The sequence below is a fragment of the Siniperca chuatsi genome, linkage group LG21, assembly GCF_020085105.1.
Source record: "Siniperca chuatsi isolate FFG_IHB_CAS linkage group LG21, ASM2008510v1, whole genome shotgun sequence".
NCBI lineage: Eukaryota > Metazoa > Chordata > Actinopteri > Centrarchiformes > Sinipercidae > Siniperca > Siniperca chuatsi.
In genome coordinates, this window is record NC_058062.1 from 13289052 (window position 1) to 13311944 (window position 22893).

General features: G+C 39.9%; 1 protein-coding gene across 3 annotated transcripts in view; it reads left to right on the top strand.

Annotated features, from left to right (window-relative positions):
* LOC122869370 (cytohesin-3) overlaps window positions 1-22893 on the top strand; it is a 40264-nt gene that overhangs the window by 16203 nt on the left and 1168 nt on the right. For all 3 annotated transcript variants that reach the window (XM_044182308.1, XM_044182310.1, XM_044182309.1), the window contains 12 exons: window positions 6900-6982; window positions 7606-7670; window positions 8892-8958; window positions 9136-9254; window positions 9719-9799; window positions 10949-11061; window positions 12339-12487; window positions 13073-13184; window positions 17788-17864; window positions 18851-18922; window positions 19100-19254; window positions 22153-22893. The exon at window positions 22153-22893 is cut by the window's right edge and continues 1168 nt beyond it. In XM_044182308.1, coding sequence (XP_044038243.1) covers window positions 6900-6982; window positions 7606-7670; window positions 8892-8958; window positions 9136-9254; window positions 9719-9799; window positions 10949-11061; window positions 12339-12487; window positions 13073-13184; window positions 17788-17864; window positions 18851-18922; window positions 19100-19254; window positions 22153-22225 — 1166 coding nt within the window. In that variant the 3' untranslated portion in view covers window positions 22226-22893. The remainder of the gene's footprint in view (window positions 1-6899; window positions 6983-7605; window positions 7671-8891; window positions 8959-9135; window positions 9255-9718; window positions 9800-10948; window positions 11062-12338; window positions 12488-13072; window positions 13185-17787; window positions 17865-18850; window positions 18923-19099; window positions 19255-22152) is intronic.

The following is a 22893-nucleotide window of genomic DNA, read 5'->3' on the forward strand; positions in this document are numbered from 1 at the left end:
AGAGCTATGAGTAGGAGTAATGCCGAGGGGAAAAACAATTACTACACACCTACCAGCCACAATTGCAGCTTATACATGAGCAGGAAACAAGCTGCTAAAAGCAGTGTAACTGACGCTCTCACAGCAGTCAGATACAGTACTGACCATCATAAGGACACAGACACCTCAGCTGATGGCATGTCAGTCATCATGGGAGAGAGGAAAAAACGATGTTGTATGTATTTTAATCTGGAAATAAAAAAAACCTAAGGATTTGTCTTGTGAAGGGGTTATGTTGAATCAGATGTAGGTGTTACATGGAAAACAGAGTTCATACACTGAAGTGAATGTGAACATGAGTCCTTTTGAGGTTTTGTTTGTCACAGACTCTGACACACTCACCTGGCTTTCTTACGTCACTCTTAATTCAGCTGGGTTGCACATATTGACAGCACACACACCACAGTCTAGTGTTGGCTGTGTTGTGAACTTGTGTAAGTGCTCCCTAATTAGCCCTGTGGTGTGGTGGGAACGGCCTCTGCCCTCCTCGTGTTTACGGGGTTGCTATTGTTACTGGATACTGGCCCAGCGGTCCTAATCACAGTAGATATCCCCTCCATTGTTCCGCTACAAGCCTGGTGAAAATCAGGACGTGTTTCACTGGCTCTGTTTGCTGTTTCTGTCATCATTTTGGCCAGCATTGTCACTCTCAAAAGGACAGGTTTTGTTGAGTGAAGTTTTTAGCCAAGAGTTTAGCAAAATTAGTTTTACTGTAGTAGCTCATTAACTACAGATCCTCCGTGGTTAACATGTAAAGCAACCGTTTTTCATGGCAAGTGTTTAGATTCATTTATTTAGATTCGTTAGATTCAATTATGTTAATTTCACTGCATTTCTGTATGGTATAAAAGTTGATTTGTCATGTTGATTTGTGTGATATATTATTGAATACCAGAAATGATCTGTGTTGTCTTGTTTCCCTCTTGTTTGTCTTCTGGGTTTGATTTCATAAGTGTAGCTTATAAGCTGTTTTTTGCACAAAGTTTAAAGCTAAATTGTTTTTTACAAATTTTAGAATCGGGTTTCCAGATAGGCTGTAGTTTGACATTCAGTTTGAGGAAGAGGCCACTTGAATAAATGAATAAACTATTAACAATCTGAACAGTCAATCGATTTGTTGATACCCCAAATTTTTGTCAGCTGTCGTCAGCAGTTCCGCAACCCAGTTTCCCACAGGGCTGCCGTCAAAAGATTTATTTTAAACTGTAGTGAGCTTGTTTTAATCTTATTTGAGTATTTTACATGTTGTGGCTACTGTAGTCTCGCCTGAGATATAAATAAAATCGAACATAGCTGCACAACAGACTTTCCATATTCTCTACATCTTCCCAGCCATCTGCAGATCCATATTCCTTTTTTTTGTCCTTGATTTCTGTTCAAAGTAGAAGTGCACAAATTTCATTTTAGAGAATATGGCATCTTGTTTGAATCAAACTTTATTGGAACTGCCAATGGACAAAACAGATTGGGGGTGCTGCATTTACTTTCAGTGTGAGCACCAATGTCGAGACCGGTCAATCAAAGCGTACAATAAAATAGTTCGGTGTTAGCTCAGCTATGAATGCAATAATTAGGGGGTTGACTCTTAAAACTCTGTACATTAGAGTGTCCTTGAATGCATCACTCCGGAGAGCTTTCAAGTCCCTGCTCACAACTGGATTCACACACAAAACAATAAGATCTTAATCAAACACAACATAAGGATGACTAAAACTTCACTCTGATGGCTTACAGTCTCTCATGCTGGTTTCATGACTCTCCAAGTTGACTATTCAGCAAAAATCACCCATTACAACAGAGGCATCAGTATGCAGAACCATCTTCTCCACTGCCCTCAGTGCCAAGAATATTGGAAAGGCATGACTGTCAAAGGCGTTTTGTCATTTGACTTTGTGTTCTGCCAATAAAGGTGTGTCTGTCATGAGAATCAGATCCCAATCTCTCCAGTATCTCGAGAAGCATCAGACAGTGAACGTACTCAGGACTGAGGTCTTCCTGCCTGGACTGTGGACTGGAATGAGGAGCAGGGCAGTGATGTATTATTCAAGACCCTGAGTAGTTTTCATCAGTTGATTGGGGTCCATCCATAGATCGGGCTGCAGCTCTATCATGTGGGTCAGCACAGCTACTGACACCCTGTTATAAACAAATATTAATAGTTAACTGTAAGTGAGACAGCGATCACTGACTCCAACAAAGAACGTCATTGAGATTATATAAACTTGCATCATGAGTAGACCTGAAACACAGCCTCTGTTATCAGTGGCATGAATAATTTGCATGTGATCTCTGTTTTCCTTTTTATGACCCCAATGACTGTCTAGAGCAGGGCAAGTCATAAGTTATAGTTATAATGGAGCCATGGGATTTTTACCACTAATGATAACTAATTACATACCAACTGTGACTAGAATTGACGAATACTGTGATACTAAAAGGTGATTTGATCAAGTTTTCCTACTTTGTGAGAATGTTTTACTTTACTGCATTTAAATCTTAGGATTTAAGTCCTGGTTGAAAAGAAGAAAAGTAATAATTAAATAATACAAAGTTACAAATATTTCCATGTCTTGTTCTGTAGACCCATCAGCACTAACCTCAGCGACAAAATACATTGCATTTCCTGTGGCTGCTTCACAATAAAAGCCACTCTGTAGTTTGCCAGTTGAACTTTTTAATATGAAGCAGCATTAGCAGTAACATATACAGACAGTGATCACTGAACAGGGAAGCTTCAATCAATGAGATAAAAGTATAAACAGTAACGATGAAGTATATGCATGCATCGTTTCCTGTGACTCTCTTGTTTGTTTCTAGGCAATTTGAATCCACAGCAGGACTGGCGTACTCCGTCACTAACAATGAAAGCTACCATATAGAAAGATAATTACTGAATGTAAATACATTCAATGGCTACTGTTGATGCTGATAAGTAGTTTCAAAAAAGGGGTTTTCATATAATGAAAATCATAAGGAGTATAACTTTAAAGACTGTTACCAAGGTGCATCTCAGCATATACCCGGTAAATGCTATCTGCGCTGCTTTAGCGACACATTGATCTTAGTTGAACTCTGCTGGTGACATTATTGACCTTTTCCCTAACCCCCGGAGTTGGTGTTGATCCGGCTGGTTACGGTTGACCAGGACAAGAGAGCTAGAAGTGATTGTGAGATTGGAAAGGGTACTAACTCAATGACCTTTCCTTTAAAAAAAATAAATAAATAAAACCCGGACCACGTGTCTGTCTGAGAAAACTGTGACAGTTACTCATCCCTGCATGCTTGAAGACTGGTGGGGTAAAAAGGCCAAGAATGCAAGTTTGAACTATTATGATAATGTATTGATTGTTACTGGAACAGCAGCCCCCTAAGTCATATTATGAAAAGGCTGAGTGGTGTTGCATTGGTAATCTATGTGACCGTGCCTTGGGTTAAGCATGGAGTGTTTGTATATAACCTAATAGGGATTTATTTTTTTCCAGAGGGCTGCTCTCTATGGGAATACACACACATAAACACACACTCACAGATTCCTAGACTTTCATGCATAATGCATCAGATGTCCAGTCTCGGCTGTACAGTAGTAGTTGTCCACACAATGATATCAGATTACTCTGCGTTTTCCACAACAAAACACACACAGCGGGGGAATTGTTACCCAAAACAGATTTGGTTTCTCAGACAATCTGTCCCATTCTCCAGCCCAGGCGAGCTCTTTCAGCCAGAATAGGAAGGATGGAGGACTTTTTTGCGCATTACAGACGTAGGTTGCCTGCAGGGTCTCTTTGCTCCACAATTACTGCTTTATGAGGCTGCTTAACTGAAGCCAAGGAAACAGAGCAATGGAGGCAGAGAGTGTGAAGATGTCTGGTGGGCTGGTATCTGTTCCTACATCACTCTTGAGTCTTTCCCTTTCTTTGCTGGGTGGCTTTGAGAGCATCCTTTTGTGTCTTTGTTTCTTTCACATGCAGTTGTTGCCTCTTTCCAACTTCAGTCACAGACTGTACTAAAAAATGTACTATACATTCTTTTATATTATTATTTATATTTATATTATTATAAGATTTAATGAAATCAGCAGCTGTCTTAATGCCATTAAGAGCATTTACAAGTCACAGTTTTCTTCATTGCAGTCAAGATAGTAAAATAACCTTTTTTTGATATCATGACAAATTAAGGGTGAGTCATCATTCAACTGCACAATGTTATGCTGGTAGGGATGGTATTTATACCCCATTAGCATCTAACCCACTTTGCACCTTTCTATGATCGTCTAGGTAGTTTTCTCTTTTTATGTAAAATTTGTTTTACACTCTCTCCTCTCTCTTCTGCCTTCCTTGTTTTGTTTAGTCTTGTAGAAGCTGGTAGATAATGTGTGAGCATCACTGTGTGAGAAAGAGAGATGATCACACAGTTAAAAAAGCCATCTACACCCATCTGGATCCCTGCTCTCTTGACTGGCTGCTCGCCTGTGATAACATGAGCTCCAAGCCCTCAGAACATAATAACCTAATGGTCCATGCTGCTTCTGTCACTTTGTCTTTCAGAGCAAGACTGAGCAGAGGGAAGGATTTTAAAAATGTGTGTGAGAGAGAGATGGATAAAGTGGATAGATAAAGAGGAGAGGAAATAACTTTACTTTTCTTTTTCCATTATTTACAGTCAAAGGGGAAACAACGGGGCGAAAATGTCTGAATTGCAAAGCTGCTTAGCGGTATGATTCAGTTGGGGGATTTGAATCTGCTCTCACCCCCACTTCAAGCACTGGGGTGGAGGCGGACAAAGAGAGAGATAGAGTGGGAGTGTGTGTGTGTGTGTGTGTGAGAGAGAGAAACAGCGTAGGAGAAGCACAATCTGGTATAGATCCATGTGAAAATGACCTACTTCCTGTCAGCCCACTCTCAAATGGATTGCTGTTTTCTGATGTGTGGAGGAGAGAGGGGGAGGTTCTCGGGGGGGGTTGACGTGGCACGGTTAAATGAACGATAAGTAGCTGGCTCTGGGGGACCCACAGTGTAGAATAAAATAAATGTCACATGTGTGAAGTGTGAATTCTGTATGCATGGCATGTATAGTGTGTACTCACCTGTGTATGCAGTGTTTGTGTGCTCGTGCAGTAAAACATGCATGTTGCGTGATGTTCCGCTCTCTCTCTCTGCAGTGTTAATTACCCCAAATGAGGGCTTGATGAGAGTTGACTATCAGAAAGCCAATATTTGAGGGGGCAGGCCTCGCCAGATGCTCAGTGATGTGTGTGTGTTTGTGTGTTAAACCCACAGGATGTTATTTATGGAAGTGAGCTGCTTTTCAGCAAGGAAGTTTCTGTGGTTTTAATTTGGTTTGAAAGAAAGTTCTCGTGAGAAACTTCTTCCTCATATGTGGCTTTTGTGTAATCTACTTCTAACACCTGCTCTATATTTTAAGTGCATAACACTATATATACTGTAAAGAGGTACTGTATAAAGGTGGGAAATGGCACTTTTTCAGGGTCCAGTCTGTAACATTTTGGAGGAGCTATTGGCAAAAATGGAATATAATATTTATATATATATGTTTTCATTAGTGTGTAATCACCTGAAAATAAGAATCGTTGTGTTTTTGTTACCTTAGAATGAGCCGTTTTTATCTACAGAAGGAGTGGGTCTCCTTCCACGGAGGTCGCCATGTTGCACCGCCATGTTTTTACAGTAGCCCAGAATGGACAAATCAAACACTGGCTCTAGATAGGGCATTTCGCGGCCACCGTAGTTTCTCCTACACGCTTGGAATGGGACAAGCAGTATTCAAATGGTTGCAAACTGCAATTTAGTGGCCAGATGCCACTAAATCCTGGACCCTCAAATGAATGAATTAATTAACTACATGAGATAAACAGAAGAAAAAATCCCTCCCTATTACCCCCCTGGGTTACAAGAAAATGTGTATCGATGTGTATACAAATGTATACATAGCCAGACTTTTCGTATACATAAAGTGGCTATAATCAATGATCTATGATAACAGTGTAGCAACCACTCATAGTATTGTTTTCAGTGAAGCAGGTACACTACCTGCTCAGCCCCAACAGCGAACAGAAAAGCTGTTTTATTTCATTTTTTTGCCCCTGTCAGACCTGTGAGATACATTCTTTGTGTTCCTAGCCATGTGATAATCTGCTCCAGTAGAACCATTAGAGCATAACTCTCACTACGAAGATCCCGACGACTTCAATTGGTATAAAATGCAAGTATTAGAATATATTTTTATTATGTTTATATTATTTAATGTTTTTCCAAACTCTGCTCCAGTTAATTAAAGTATTGAAAGGTAGTACGTCAGTAACTCCAAACTGCCCCAAGTGTAACCCTAACCCACTGTTTGTAAGAGGAGTTCAGCAATAGATTATAATAATTTCTTTTACTGGTACATTTGGAGATTGTATAAATTCTTCATGTATCGGATGAGTGGATAATTCAATCTGCAGAATAGGAGTTCACCTATTACAAATATATCTGAGAGTGTATGAACTCCTGTCTGTTAGTGTATTAATTTAGGTCATGAGTAATGTCTTGGATGGATTCATTGAACAGGTATGCGCTGTCAGGCTTAATCCCTGTGACTCTGACTGGCTGGTCTGAAGGTGAATTAATTTAATCCATTCTCATAACCCTGCCCCTCCCCTCCTCTCTCTCTCTCTCTCTCTCTCTCTCTCTCTCTCTCTCTCTCTCTCTCTCTCTCTCTCTCTCTCTCTCTCTCTCTCACACACACACACACACACACACACACACACACACACACACACACACACACACACACACACACACACACACACACACACACACACACTCTCTTTAATTTTCCCTTCTCTCTGTATTTTCCAGTACCTGAGGACCTGTCTTTGGAGGAAAGAGATGAGCTGTCAAACATACGACGCAGGAAAAAAGAGCTTCTGGATGATATTGAAGTGAGTAGCAGAGCAGTCCAAGGGGGATGTTTTTATTTGTTCCAGCAGCAGAAAGTTATAAGTAGTATAAGAATAAGTAGGGCTGGGCAATATGATAAAATTGATATAAATGAATAATTCTGAGCAAATTGTAAATGAATAAAACCAGTTATTCATCATGTCTGAAAGCTCATCTAATGAACAATGTTGTATATTAACGTTAAACATTACTGTGATTATTTTATGTGTATGATTATTTTTGTGAGCATGCAGTTGCCATATTTTAATATGTCCATATATCGGAAAAGTACTCCTATCGAGCGTTTCCTGTCACCTCCCAACTGTCCACCGTGTAATAAAGGCAGAAATGCCCTATTAAGATGATCTTATTAAGATTGTGTAATATTGATTTTCACAATATCACCCAGCCCTAACTATAAGGAAACATGTCATTAGGATGCCCATTGCTATTAAATATTGTGTAATTATCAAATTAGGAACCTCCTAGACAGTATTTATCTGTTGCTTCAGAGCTGCAGCTGGATCCATATTGCCCTCCCCTGTCTGTTTTTTATTAGAATTAATGAAAGACAAATTCTAATATATGGAATAAGTGAGTCATTTTGCTGTTTTCTTCTCTGCAGCGGCTGAAGTTTGAGATTGCAGAGGTGATGACTGAGATCGAGCAGTTAACCTGTGTGGGGGAGAGGTGAGTTTCTTTTTTTTTGAGTATTGATTAATTATTTTAGGGCTGCAGCTAATGATTATTTTCATTATTGATTACTCTGATGATTGTTGTCTTGATAAATCAATCAGTCGTTTTGTCTGTAAAATGTAAAAAGTGCCCATCACAGCCCAAGATGACATATTCAAATTTCTCCTTTTGTACAACAAATAGCCTGACACCCAAAGATCTTCAGTTTAAAATTATATGAAACAGAGTAAAGCAGAAAATACTAAGAAGCTAATTCGAATGATGAATCAAATATCAAAATAGTTCCCGATTAATTTTCTGTTGATCGACAAGTGAATTAATGAACTAATCGTTGCAGCTCTTAATTGTCTGTAAAATGTCAGAAAATAGTGAAAAACACCCATCACCATTTCCCATAGCCAATGGTGATGTCTTCACAATGCTTGTTTTGTCCAACTAACAGTCTGAAACCCAAAGAAAGTTTATTTACACAGATACAAAACAGAGAAAACTAGCCTATACTCGTATTTTTATTAGCTGGAACCAGCAAATGTTTGGCATGTTTTACTTGACTCAAACAATTAATTAATTAATTGTTGTTGATAAAAGTCAGTTGACTTATTGATTCATTATTGACAAATCGTTTCAGGACAAGTTAATCATTTCTTTTGCCTCCTCTGCTCTTCAAAGCCATTGAGCCATGTAGTTGCTTCCGGCTGTGAGCCTCACACCTGTCGTTGTGTGTGTGTGTGTGTGTGTGTGTGTGTGTGTGTGTGTGTGTGTGTGTGTGTGTGTGTGTGTGTATATCTCGGGTGCAGCTGGCATAGGAGCTTGGGCTATTTTGGGCATACAGGAAGCGTAGGGAGCATGCACAGACACACAAAGGTGGAGATTTCCCTGTGGACCACATGAAAAATGTGTTTTTTTTATGTGTTAATATTCGTGCAAATGGGTGCAGGGTGGGTTAAAATGAAGGGACTAAATGCACTTTCTGTCTATGCACATGCAAGTGCAGAACAGGTGATAATAAATCACATGCAGCCACGTTTCACATATTTCCAGTTTTTTCAGTTTGAACCCACTGTACACTGACAAAGGAGTAAATAAACAAAGTCACTCAACATCCTGGACGAACCCATCACAAACTGACCTACTGACCAAACGCCAGCAGCCTGGGGACAACACCACACCCTTAACTGTCACATGATGGATGTTTCTGTGTTTTTTTTATTGCAGCAAAACCACGCAAAGAAACAAACAGATCGCCATGGGGAGGAAGAAGTTCAACATGGACCCGAAAAAGGTCAGGCCTTCCCCTAAACTGATCAGAATCAATAACCCTGTTGCAGTTGGATTACACTTTAATGATTTGATTGAGCCTCTTAAATAAAATGTATCTCCAAGCCATCCATCAGGGTTATTAAAACAGACCAAAATAGGTAACTTAAGTGTAAGTGTTCTCTTTTTTCTTTTTGAACAGGGGATCCAGTTTCTTTTGGAGAACGATCTTCTCCAGAACACCCCAGAGGACATTGCACAGTTCCTCTACAAAGGCGAGGGGCTCAACAAAACAGTCATCGGGGACTACTTAGGGGAACGGTGAGCTCTCCAGTTTTCCTTCTGTTTTTCTTCCACCTTTCTTTTTCCTCTCCCCATCTCTCTGTCAGATCTGCACTGCATGTGCTCAGACGAGGGCATAAAGCCCCAGGAAATTGGTAGTCTGGATTTATGGAGCAGAGCAGTGGCGGGAGACCGTGCCAGTAAAATAACTGAGTGGACATGTGGTTCTTATCGAGGGGAAATCAATGGCGATAGGACTGTCAAAACAACAGGGATTTCATGCCGCCTGGCTCAGCCGACACAGTGGCTTTCTGTTCTGTTCTGCTGTGACATGGCTGCAGGATTTTACTTTCCACCTTGACCCCCAAAACGTATGAATGTGTCACTGCAGTGCTTTTCTGAAATGAATCCTGCATTAACAATCTAGTGTCTGTCTTTCCTGTTTCCGTTTGAAAAGTGTAAATAGTTAAACATGTGTGACATGGGTTCCTCTTCTCCTCCAGGGATGATTTTAACATCAAGGTCCTCCAGGCATTTGTGGAGCTTCATGAGTTTGCAGACCTCAACCTCGTACAAGCCTTAAGGTGAGTTAACTCGGGGGTACTGGTGAGAAGATTAAATACGATCCAGGACATCCAGTTTGAGTTATACATTCATTACTGTTTGAAGGCTTATCAGACACCAACAAACTGCGCAGTGGTTTATAAAACTATGAGAGAGGATTTTATGACAAACTTTATTATGGCATCAGTCATCGGAGGTAAACAGTAAAATTACATCATGCACCAAGAATGTGCGCTTGTGCCCTGACAGATAAGGCTGTATTGCAGCAAAAGTTGAACCAGGTTCAACTTCTTTGCAGATGACCCTGTAATTATTTTCCTGGAGGCCTCTGCATTGGCATCCTCACTGCATCAGCACAGTGTTTTCATTTAATATGAATGGGATGATGGCGTTTTTTCACGCGGGCTTATACTGCATTCACATCATTTGGATGGATGGTAGGGATGAGAAATATTTCCGACTTAACACTAAAGATTGTATAGATTTAAATTTGGGTATAATTACCTCTAATGATGGACTATGGCTGATGTGACCTGTCCATGTTTGTTTGGTTTTCAGGCACTTCTGTATTATTAAGTGCAATGGATATATCAGAGTTTTCAGAAAAATGTTTCCCAGTTGTAATTACAACTTGAATGCCTACTTAACATAATATCAATTAAATTTGGGTTTTACTTGTGTGACAGACTTTGGCTGATGCGAGGCATCTATGTTTGTTCAGTTTTTCAGACACTTCTGTATTATTAAGCATCAATTCGGAAATATCGAATTGTGTTCATAACAATTTTCCCAGTCGTAATTATGACTTGGATGTTGATGTGAATGCTATTTACAAGTATGACATGACATTGCAGTACTTAGCATGATACTGTTTAGTTATGAGGACAGTGTCCTGTTTAAGAGTCAGTAAAGAAAGTTCTTGTTGATGTTGTAGCCAAATTACTCAGTTTGATGACTGTTTTCATTCATGTTTATAATGTTTTCTAACCTTCTCAGTTAGGCTGTCTTCATTTATTCCATAGGTTCTTTCCTTTCTTAATATTAATGTAAAATGGGTTTGTAATTTACAGTGAATATCATAACATATGATATATATACTGTTCTATACATTTGCATCAATATTTCAAAATCTCTCATTATATTTTCTCTTTCTGTTACTGCTGTTGTAGGCAGTTTCTGTGGAGCTTCAGACTTCCTGGCGAAGCCCAGAAGATTGATCGTATGATGGAGGCGTTTGCCTCCAGGTACTGCCAATGCAATCCCGGCGTCTTCCAGTCTACAGGTACCACACACACACACACACACACACACACACACACACACACAGAGCAGATATATGAGTCAGACACAGCCAGGCAGTCGAGGACAGATAACATGGGCCAGCCAGACCACCTCAGCCTCAGATCAATGCTTCTGACTGTCTGTCTTCCCCCACTAGACAGATAGACCTGTTGGGTCTGTATAAATCTTTAGCATGTGGCCCCAACACTGGGGATTTTCCTAAAACACTGGAGAATATGAACATATGACTACATAGATATCCACTTTCAGAGTATTTGATGGAGGTTTATTCTCTTATTCCCAGAGCAACAGTCTTTTCAGTTTTCCCCATAGTTAGCAGCTTGCTCACTAATCGCAGTGTAATCACTATTTGTGTCTCCAGCAGTGATAATGAAAATTGATCACTGTTCAATAGTGGTCATTAGTGCAGTCTTGGCCCGTCACACATTGTCTGCTGCTTCCGTGTTAACCAAGTGAGTGTTGAGGAGTGAGGACACAGGTGACAGCTCAGGTCATGAATATTGATGTGGTGCAGTGGTGACACACCCAGACTTAAATATTGGTCATCTCTCAGGACGGGTGCGCTCAGGTTCGTAAATTTACAGTGCAGGGGATGTCGTCTGGGGCGGTTAGTGTGTGGATGGATGGATCATGGATTTGTATCTGTGTGTGTGTGTGTGTGTGTGTGTGTGTGTGTGTGTGTGTGTGTGTGTGTGTGTGTGTTCATGACTGCAGGGACACACTTCACTGCTACATGGCCTTGGAGGGCACCACAAATGACCCAGAATATGGGGCTCTTTGTTGATTAAATTCTTCTTTTTATTAGATCGAGTCCTAAAATTTGCCGGTGAGAAAATCTGTTGATGGATTGCTGTCTAATTAATCACAAATCATTTGTGCTGTCATGTCAATGTCATGTCAATACCATTATAATAAATAAGGGCAAATACCTTCTACTGTACAGCCCACTGCCTTTTGACAAATGATACACTTTTAATAAGAGCTCATGTTTTGGTTTTGATGAAGAAAATGTTTGAAGTTTTGGATTTTCTTTTACATTTTGTTAATATAAACAAGTGAATGATCTTGATATAATCTATATATTGTAATATCAATGATTTAAACTAGACAGAGTGACAAAAGATCAATAGTTTTAATCATTTCCACACTAATCCATAAACTCCAAGCAAGAAAACGTGTTCTGACACACACAGAGGGACGAGGGCTTGTGCTGTATTTTATGTTTCCTAGTGACACTCTGTGTAATTACCTCCACAGACACCTGCTATGTCCTATCGTTTGCCATCATTATGCTGAACACGAGCCTGCACAATCCCAACGTCAGAGACAAGCCCCCCGTGGAGCGCTTCATCTCCATGAACAGAGGGATCAATGAGGGGGGAGACCTTCCAGAGGAGCTACTCAGGGTGAGAGCTTTGACTTTATTAGTTCATTAGGTTTGACAAATGCATCCAATGTAGTATGCATTTGAAACATCGTGTTGGCAAAACATACGTAAATACTACTTTCACAATTAAAAGTGTAAATAGATGCTGTGTTATGATTTAGCATGCAAAAAAGAAATCTATAGGAATTTCTCCCCCTTGCAAAGCAGAGAGTCATGCTTCAGTAATTGAGATCTGATTGAAATCCGCAGCTCAGCAGAATTAGATCTTCTCCCCAGATAATGATGCTAATGATCTTCCGTGATCTCTCAAAGAAAAACACATAAAAACAAGTTGATCTACCCACATACTGTAGGCTGACGTCAGTGCACTTGGCTTCATTTAAGTAGAAAAAGTCACTTTGTTAAAGAGCTCCCAGAGTCATTGAGGTATGAATCATTGTCTCCGACACTGGAATCGAATCTGTCAATGTCTTATTTAATGCACCGTTAATTCGAAGGCTGGGTTGAATGTTTGGAGATGGGAGAAGTGTGCGTGCTGGGAGTGTTAATGTGAACTAATTCTTTTCCATAATGTTCTCTCCTTTTGCTTTCTTCCTCTGTACAGAATCTATACGACAGCATTAAGAGTGAACCCTTTAAGATCCCAGAGGATGATGGGAATGACCTAACGCACACGTTCTTCAACCCAGACAGAGAGGGCTGGCTGCTTAAATTAGGTTAGTGTGTGTCTCCGCACATTCCCGTGTTGAGGGAATGCAAGAGATCCTGGATGACTTTATTTGGTTACTCTCTCACTTTTTCTCCCTACAACCCTGGCTTTATTCTCACAGCCAAGTGAGAAGTTGAGGACAGAGTGAGGTTAACATCACTCATGCGCTCTCACTTGATTGCAGGGTATCATGTTTTAGATGCATTGAACTGGATTACATCCTCACTGTTTACATTTTAAAATATGTCGAGTTAAAATCCGATTTAAAGTGCTTGAAACATCCATAATGTGTTTGAAGCATTCACAGTGTGCAGCAGATTAAGAAACATTAATGTGCTGGAACATATGCTGAAAGATGCTATTCATTTCTATATACTTTCATCTTAAATTCCAGCAGCCAGATGCATAAAACTCTGTGCATATGCAGAGTTTTAGTTATGAACTCAAAGCCAGATAAATGCATACACATTCTTCTTGTTTAATTTATAAAGCCGTACGTGTGGCTCTGTTTTATAAAGCCACAAAATGACGCCCTTAATTAACCTCTTTGCATATCAATACCAGAGGTATCTGCTCCACTAGTCTGTAGACCTGTCAATGAAAAGAATGGCGAAGAAGCCCACTATTTACAGAAGTTCTCCAACAATGCCTGAGCAGCTGTCATTACGCATGGCAACTATGCATGGCTGTGGCTCTTTACAGCACCCATATTGTAATTTATTCCTCACATGTACATCATCATCAAACATCAGCAAGGTTCACAAAAGCTTAAAATGAAACACTGATCACAATTAAAAGCATGTGTATAAATGATCTCATCGTAGACTGCAGAAGAATGATAATTATTAGATTCTGTCTCTTACATACGTGGAATCTTTATATTGTGTTATTGAGCTGTACAATACACTGTGGTAAATTCTATCTTTTTAATTGGCGTAATTCTACTGTATCATTTTGGACAGTTGCAGGATTAATTACTCCAACGGTTATTATTGTATTATCATTTACAGCACTTTATCTATTCTTATTATTATTTATTTGCTAACCTTTAAGTTGCTTATTCTTGCCTCAGAATAATTTTAGTTCCTACGTGCCGTTGTTTTGTTAGTTATAAGTAACAAGTGCACAAAGTAGAGTAGAGAGTCTAATGTGAACCTAGAGAGTGCTTAACTGTCATGTTGGTGTTGATTAAAGAAGATTTATCCAAGAGGAACTGTGGCCCACTTATTACCCACAGCCCTGAGAACACCACTCAAGAAAACGGGGTTACATACATTTCATTTCCACTTCACTGTATCACAAGGAGAAAACCATATAGATGCATGGTCTGAAGTATTCTCTCACGGCACAATCAGTTCTTATGAAAAACATTTTATGTGTGAGAAATGGTGCAGACATGTTCTTTGTGTGTGTGTGCATTGTTCACACATCTGGACCCAGACTTGTGAAAATCATCTTAATGTAGTTTGGGAAGGAACACACACTGTAATTATTTCTTCTGTATGAGTTTGTGTGTGTGTGTGTGAGAGTCAGGGATTGGATGGGGTTGTATGCTTTGCCAATGAGATATTACAGTTTTTGATCTTATTTCTACTCTGTTTCACCATTTGTTCCTGTTTGTTTACACATGTTTTTCATTTGCTCCCTCACTCTGCAGTTCACACTACATTAAAGGCATTTCCTCCTGCTGCTCCAGCACTCTTTAGAGACCTACATAGCATCATCTCATCACCTTTCATTTAAGTCCTTTTTTGAACACTTGTAATTGTCGTTAGAGGTTGATTTATTATTCAGCATAAAACCGTTTAAGAGCCTGGATATTGTTTGTCAAAGGTTAAAGGACAAACTCACTGCAGGAGATCCGGTTTATTGCTATGTTTACACACACATACACACGCACACACCTGGCTCTGACCTGCACATTCCTCTAACTCTGGGTAACGTCTCTGTAGTCTCATCAAACTAGTGAGTACTAATGCAAATAGCCCCACTATGGCTCACAGACCTAACATGATTACATTCTAGTACGCTTCCTCCCTGGAGGCATTTCCAGCACCAGTTCTCGCTATAATATTTCTAATTTAACTTTCTAAAAATAAACCCTGGAGGATGTGAAGGAATAAATGCCTTATTTAGAAAATCTCTCTCTACGCTGAGTGGAAATTTGGCCACGCTAATTCAATAGCCAGAGTCTATTGAAATGTAAGGAAACCAGGAGCTTTTATAATTATGTGTGGCCAATGTAGGCTCATGTGAGGCACCACGAAACAGGAAATGCTGCAGTGAAAAGTGTTGTGACCGTAAGGGATGGTTAGTGTTCATTCCTAATCAGGAATGTTAGGTCAAAGCACACACACACACACACACACTTACACTTACACAACTGCACACACAGGAAGTCATCAGAAAGTGCTTGTGCTCATATGCATGTCTTCATATTTTGATTCAAGTTTTGTGCAAGTGTGTGTGTAAGCTCAGGTTTGCATTTGAATGTGCATTTACTGAAGTGCTATGTATTTTCTTTTCATGCCACCTTGCGCTTCTGTTCCACTACAGTTCTGAGGGAAATATTGTACTTTTTACTCCACTACATTTATTTGAGATTTTTACATACAAAACATGAAGAGCTTATTAAAAAATGCTGTTTTGTTATAAATTAAACTACCCAACAGTTTATACAAGTACAGCTGATTTGATTACCTGATTAGTCAATTGACAGAAAATGCATTGGCAACACTATTTTGATAATCTAAGTAATTTTTTAACCAAAGATGGATTTGCTACTTTGCCTTTTAATCATTTCAATTTATTTTTTAATAATTTAGAGTTTTGTGTTATTGGTTGGACAAACCAAAGCATTGTGAAGGTGTCACTTTGGGCTCTGGGCAATTGTGACAGCATTTCTCACTATTTTCAGAATTTTTACAAACCAATTGATGAATCGAAAAAATAATCAGCAGACTTATCCATAATGAAAATAATCATTAGTTGTAGTCCGATACTAAATAGTTAAAAATGAGCTCCACCTCAACCAACTACAACAGTAAAATCCTGCTTTTACATTAATGCATCAGTAATAATAATCTAATGATATAATATATCGTATAACAGTCGCAGGGGACGTTTTTCTGCATAGAGTACTTTAAGTACTTTTTCCTGATTATACTTACATTTACTGTAAGTATAATCAGGAAAAAGTATGTTTACTTAAGTAACATTTTCAATGCAAGACTTTTCCTTCAGTACATTTTCTGAATGCTTCCTCCACCACTGCTTTCTCATAGCCTGCATGCACACACATGTTTCTCCCACCAGGAGAGCTTCCTCGTAGTTCCTCCTTTATATCTCTGGAGCAAGTGGCGTCTTCCTCCAACACGTGGCTCTGTAGTCACTGCCAGAGGCTGAATTCTGCTTCATACCAACATTTGTGCTCGCTCTTTGTCTTGGCTTTTTTTGGATGTAGTTTGCACAAGTTGACACGTGTGTGGCCAAGTTGGTGTGTGTGTGTATGTCAGTGTGTTATTTTTTGTGCTTAAATGTGTCTACATGTGTGTTCCTTCAGGGGTGCTTTAGGTGTCACGTTAGGTTCATATCATGTGCTGTTTGCTCCCCTCTCCTGAGAGTCAATGAGGTTTTATCCTGTTGCCTTTAAAAATGAATAGGCAGATACAGCAATAATTTATCAGTTGCGTGTGTGTCATCACTTAACTAAGCTCGCAGTTTGGAAAGATAGTGGTGGTTGATTCTAATCACATGCTCGGTTTGCTTCAGTTTTCTTCAAACTGGCTTGCCTGCATATTTCAGAAAGTGAATTTTCTCTTTATCACATGTTTACATTTGACCCTCCAACCACAGTGGAAGCAATACAGCGGCTTTAACCTGAAACACTGTTTAAAACAACATTTGGGAGAGGTGCAGCTTTTTCCTTTCAAATAACCTTTTCTCTGTGTTCCTTTTTTTTAATCAGATCAACAATACATAGGATCTCATTTGAGCTTTTAGAGGGCTGTCATAGAGAGAAAAAACATTTAAAAAAAAAACCTGAAATCAAAGGACACATCAAGTCAGTCTAAAGATGATAATTCTTAGCAGCAACATTTATATGAGAATCCACTTTTAACACAAAGCACAAACCTACAACCAACTATACTTTACAACAACTGTACTATGTATTACTTTAGATCAGACAAACTACTAATTGAATTTTCAGTGGCATTTACTGCATGTTAGGTCTAACGTATGTGTCTAATTGTCACATGACATGATCATGTGGTTGATAACAAGCAGCCTTTACTACATAGGAAATTGAATTACAGCAGTGAACTAATGAACAGAATCTGTGATGCATTGTTTGATCTTCTTTCCTTGCCTAAATTATGATTCATAAAAGTAATTTCTCTGAGTCCAGAGGTCTGAGTTTGCTGCAAATATTCATACAATACTACTTTATAATATGTAAATAACTTTTAAAGTACACAAGAATAAGAAAGCAGAGTGCACGTGGGACGGCTTCATTAATGAGTGTCACATCCCTGCTCTTTTTCCTGATGGGCGACGGTCAGTCTGTCACTGAGGCCTTTGTGTCACTTCCTGTCTCCTCTTCCTGTCAGGGGGCCGAGTGAAAACCTGGAAGAGAAGGTGGTTCATCCTGACGGACAACTGCCTCTACTACTTTGAATACACAACAGTAAGTGTGTGTCATGCTGTGATGTTTTGATCAGTAAAGTGCCTCTTTGCAAGCATGTGTGCTGGTCTCTGTGTGTGTTTGTGTGTCTACTGAGCGGACTTGAAGAAAATACACTCAATGAATATTATTTGATTTCCAATTCCAGTTGGGGGAGACATTTAGGAATTTGGGGCTGCCATAACAAATTCTGGGATTATAAAAATAACATATTTTGGTGTTTGAAGGCAATTGGGGAGTAGATCTTAAATATGTCATAGCCTTTATGGTTTTATGTACTTCTTTATTTGCACTTTACAGAAAAGAGTAAGAGATTTACACATGGCTCTTTACACACAGCTGACCCCATGGAGGCTTCGTAACATTGTGTGTTGGCATGTCGCAGACAAATATTATAATAAAGCCTCAAGAGATTCTTAGGAAATAAAGGGAAATTCAACGTGCCATTATTCTGTAATGATTTGTGTTTGTCTAGCTGTGTCTCTTTCTGTAAGAATAAGTTTATATGTATGCGTTGTTGAAGATTTTCAGTGTTTCTGTGTCCCTGCTATCTGCTACATCAGCACTGTCCTCTCTCTACCCTGGTATTATCCTTCAGGATACTATCATTATGTCCCGTCCCCTGGTCTGACTGCTCCACACACACATTATCTGCTCCGTTAAAGAGCTGTGAGGACAAGAGGAGGGAGGGGACAAGGTTGATTTCCATGCTAGCAAAACATGTCACAGAGGATTTTATCCTCTCTTCCCTACCTCACTCACATACACAACTCCTCTACTCTCCTCTTTCCTTTCTCTTTCTGTCTGTTTCTTCCCTTCTCATCTTGCACCACTTTCTTCTTGCCTCTTTTCTACTTTTCTGATCTATATTCTTTCTTGTTTGCTTGCTTCTTACTTTGCCATCGATTGCTCTTTCTCTCTCTTTGTTTTTACTTGGTTGTTTTTCTCCCATGTCTCATGTTTCTCCTTCTCATCCCTCTCTCATTTAGGACAAAGAGCCTCGTGGGATCATTCCGCTGGAGAATCTCAGCATCAGGGAGGTGGAGGAGCCCAGGAAACCTGTGAGTGTTGCCTCATTAGAGACCTCACCCTTAGATCATACATCAAGTATCGTTTCTCGTTTGTTACCGTATTTATTGGATGTTAATTTTAAGTGCACTTTTTTATCAATGTGCAGTCAAATCTAATTATCTCACAGTAGCACATTATTGATGCTGAGCTCTTTGTCCGTTCTCCAGAACTGTTTTGAGCTCTATAACCCCAATCACAAGGGCCAGGTGATCAAAGCCTGCAAGACGGAGGCAGATGGGCGTGTTGTTGAGGGCAATCACGTGGTGTACAGGATATCAGCGCCCACGCCGGAAGAGAAAGAGGAGTGGATTAAATCTATCAAGTAAGACTCCTCACAAATACACTTAAAGCAATAGTTTTGGGAAACAAGTTTATTTGCTTTTTTTTAGCCGAGAGTTAGCTGAGAGGGGGGTTTATTCATCTGACTTCTCCACGTGTTGCCTGGCAAACTCACGATGACAACATGAAGTTACTGCACTTGCCGTTGTACGGATTAAATAAACACGGTATAACGTGTTAATGAGTGAGCTTTAAAAGTGCTGGTAGGTTAGGCTTGCTGTTTCTCTCTCTTTATGCTAAGCTAACCCAACCTGTTACTTGATGTATCTTCATATTTAACAGACATACATGAGAGTGGGGTCAATCTTTTCATCCAACTCTCAGCAAGAAAGCAAATTAAATTATTCCTTTAATATAATAGTCCATGGACCAGTTCCCAAAATTTCACTTGTTTATACATTTATTCATTGTCAGGTTCACTTAGCAACTTAGACTGGAAAGGGGGGCGGGGCAGCTAGCCTGGCTCTGTCCCAAAGTAACAAAATCCAACTACCAGCACCTCTAAAGCTCACTAATTAACATGTTATATCGTAGAAAAGGTTTCAGTCGTAGTCATCTGGACACTATTTTCAGAATCAAGGCGTGACCAAGGTGTTAATACACTGTGATATTAACACCTTGGTCACATGCTAATCAGGTACTTAACAGTGATGAGGGAGGTGCAGCCAGAAAACAATAGGCCTGATTACTGATTACTGGGCCATCTTGGAAACAATTAGGTCAGTTTCAGGTGAAACTAGCTAATCAACAGATACTCAGGCAGATTCCTTCCTGAGGGCAGGGCTTATGTAACACAGAGTAGCTTAAATTTCTAGTTCCCGTCCCATTTTTTTCACAATTGAGAATGACTTCCAGATGGGAGCTGAAACGTCTTGATTCTGAAAACAGTGTCCAGATGACTACGACTGAAACCTTTTCTACGATAGAACACTCCTGGACGAATGAGGGACTACACCATCTTAACATGTTACAGCTTGTTTGTTTAATCCATGCAAAAACTAAAACCATGTAAAAAAAACAAAAAAAAAGTTGAGTTTTGTGAACTTGAGGTGCTGGTAGGCAGATTTTGTTACTTTTAGACACAGCTAGGCTAGCTGTTTCCCTTTGTTTCCAGTCTTTGTGCTATGCTAAGCTGTAAATGTAGCTTCATATTTACCAGACAGACATGAGAGTATCAATCTTTTCATCTCACTCATCTCAAAAAGCATATCTCCCAAAATGTCCAACTATTCCTTTAATAAAGGTCCTTAAATCAAGGATATGCACAAGCGTTAAAATGACATTTTCTTGTGGTGGGTGGTTGACTTCATCAGCCAATCACAGTGACAAAGCTGTCACTCAATAATAGTTATAATACTAAAATATTAACTACAGACAAAAACCTTTTCAAAAATGTAGATTTTGCTACTTTGAGTGGTACCGAAATCTTGTCAGGCCCATGGACTATAAGAACAATGCTGATGTAGAAGAGACTCAAGAAATATACTCATATGGGGTTTAAAAACAGCTAAATCTATATTGAGTATGTTATTACAATATTTGATTTAAATAACACAACAGACAAAAGTGTGGTTTCTTTCTGTCAGATACCATACTCTAGCGCTCTGTAATAATAACTTTGCTGTCAGTGACCTAAATGTTGCTCTGCAATCGCCCACATAGAATATGGTGCAATGTCAAAGAGAGTTGGCTCAGCAGAACAGAGTACTTGTATACTGTAATATAGTGCAATACCCCTCCCCCCTCTCCATACTCTCAAAGAGTATTCACTGGGGGAATGATGGGGGATTAGTCACTTCTTATAGCACCCCAGGGGTGAGCCAGCAAGCCCAGCAAACCTATCCAGGAGAGGCAGCTCCAAACTGGGCTGACGTATTCGCAGCCACAGCTTGCACTTAACCAGAGGGGTCCAAGTGGACTCTGGGTCTGGGGAGATAAAAAAAGGCGTTTTATGGAAATTATACTTTTTCCCCTCTTCTAAAGTAGAGATGATCACAGAGGCTCTATCTGCTTTTCTTGAGTCACAAACACACAGACCCAGATGATGGTGGCCCAACTGGGTCAATGGAGAAAGTGGGCTCTCATAAATTAATGCAATGTGTTGGTAAAAGAGGAAAGTATGTATCTTAATATTTTATAATTCCCATTCCATTAAATACATTTGGTTTTTACATATTTTTAAGGACAGAAATTGAGGAAATGTTTTGTCGTATTAGTCACGGCAGCCTTGCTTGGATTTGATCACTCTACAATGGAGTTTTTGTTTCATGAAATTGGGTTGTGCAAAATGACAATGAGCAGTATGAAAGAGTGGGATAGTCATCATATACAGACTCTTTCTTCAGCGTGTGGCGTTGTAAAGGGAATCAGAGATAGCCACAGCGGGGGGTTGAGCCTCTCCTTGCTTTGTGCTGGTGCTAACAGGATTTAGCAGCCGTGAAACTGGGCTCCTCAGTGGAGCCCAAATGGCTTTCTGACTCACTCGCTCATTGTGCGCTGCCTTTCCATCGCTCTAAATAAAAGGGGAGCGGGAGAACGCAGAAGAGTCAATAATCTTGAGCACCATTGTTCGCTCTCCTTTAGGCCTATAAACCTGCAGAATAGCAGGAGGGAGAGTGTATGTTTTACTACGAGCTTGGCAGAGTTCTGGAGGAGGTTCCAGCAAACTGGAGTACCAAGCAAAAACTTGGGGGGGTCCTCTTCAGAAACCATGGAAACCAAACTAGGTCACTGCACAAACTTTGTTCTTTTTTTTGATCTAGTTAAGGCAGGGGTTTGTATAAATGTGCCTACATTTCCATATCAAAGATGCTCGAGACCCTCCTCTCATGTGGCCTTATTATTTATTTCATTGCTGTCCTTTGATTGGCTTTTTCTCCAGGGCCAGCATTAGCAGAGATCCCTTCTACGACATGCTGGCGACCAGGAAGAGACGCATCGCCAACAAGAAGTGAAGAGACACAGTCTTCTCAAACTCCACCACCTCCATCTTTCTCTTCTTCAGTTCACATAAACCACACACCACAGAAATGACTGTCAATCCCATAAAGACTTCACCCCTGAAGACAAACCTCAGTTTCTACCCCGAACTGTCTACAAGTCATGAGCACTTGCTGGGGAGACGTCACACACTATTGAGGGGACAGCACAGCTCCAGGAAACTCAGATAAATGGACTTGATTCTTGCATGGAGCAGCACATGAACAACCAACCAGCCACTTTGCTTCTCCTCCATCTTATACACACCCCCTACCTTTCATGACCATGAGAGGGGGCTCTCATGGTCATAACATGTCTCTAGGTCTCCCTAAAGCACAACTGCCATGTTTCAGGTGCACATGCATGCATGTGGGTTATTATAGACCAACAATGTTTGTGTGTGTATGCAGCAGTGTGCATGCTATCAATGCACACAGCATCTACAGTATGGAAGCATAAGTCATACAAGTGTTCCCTCAACTGTGCTTTATGAAAAATTCATAATTCAAAATCAGATTCAGAGTTCAGATGTTTGGTCAGCTACACAGGGATGTGAAATGTGCGGGTGAATAGAGACGTTTTGGAGGAAGAAGGATGGGAAGAGGAGACACATTTGGGAGTTGGTGGGTAGATCAGTGCAGTA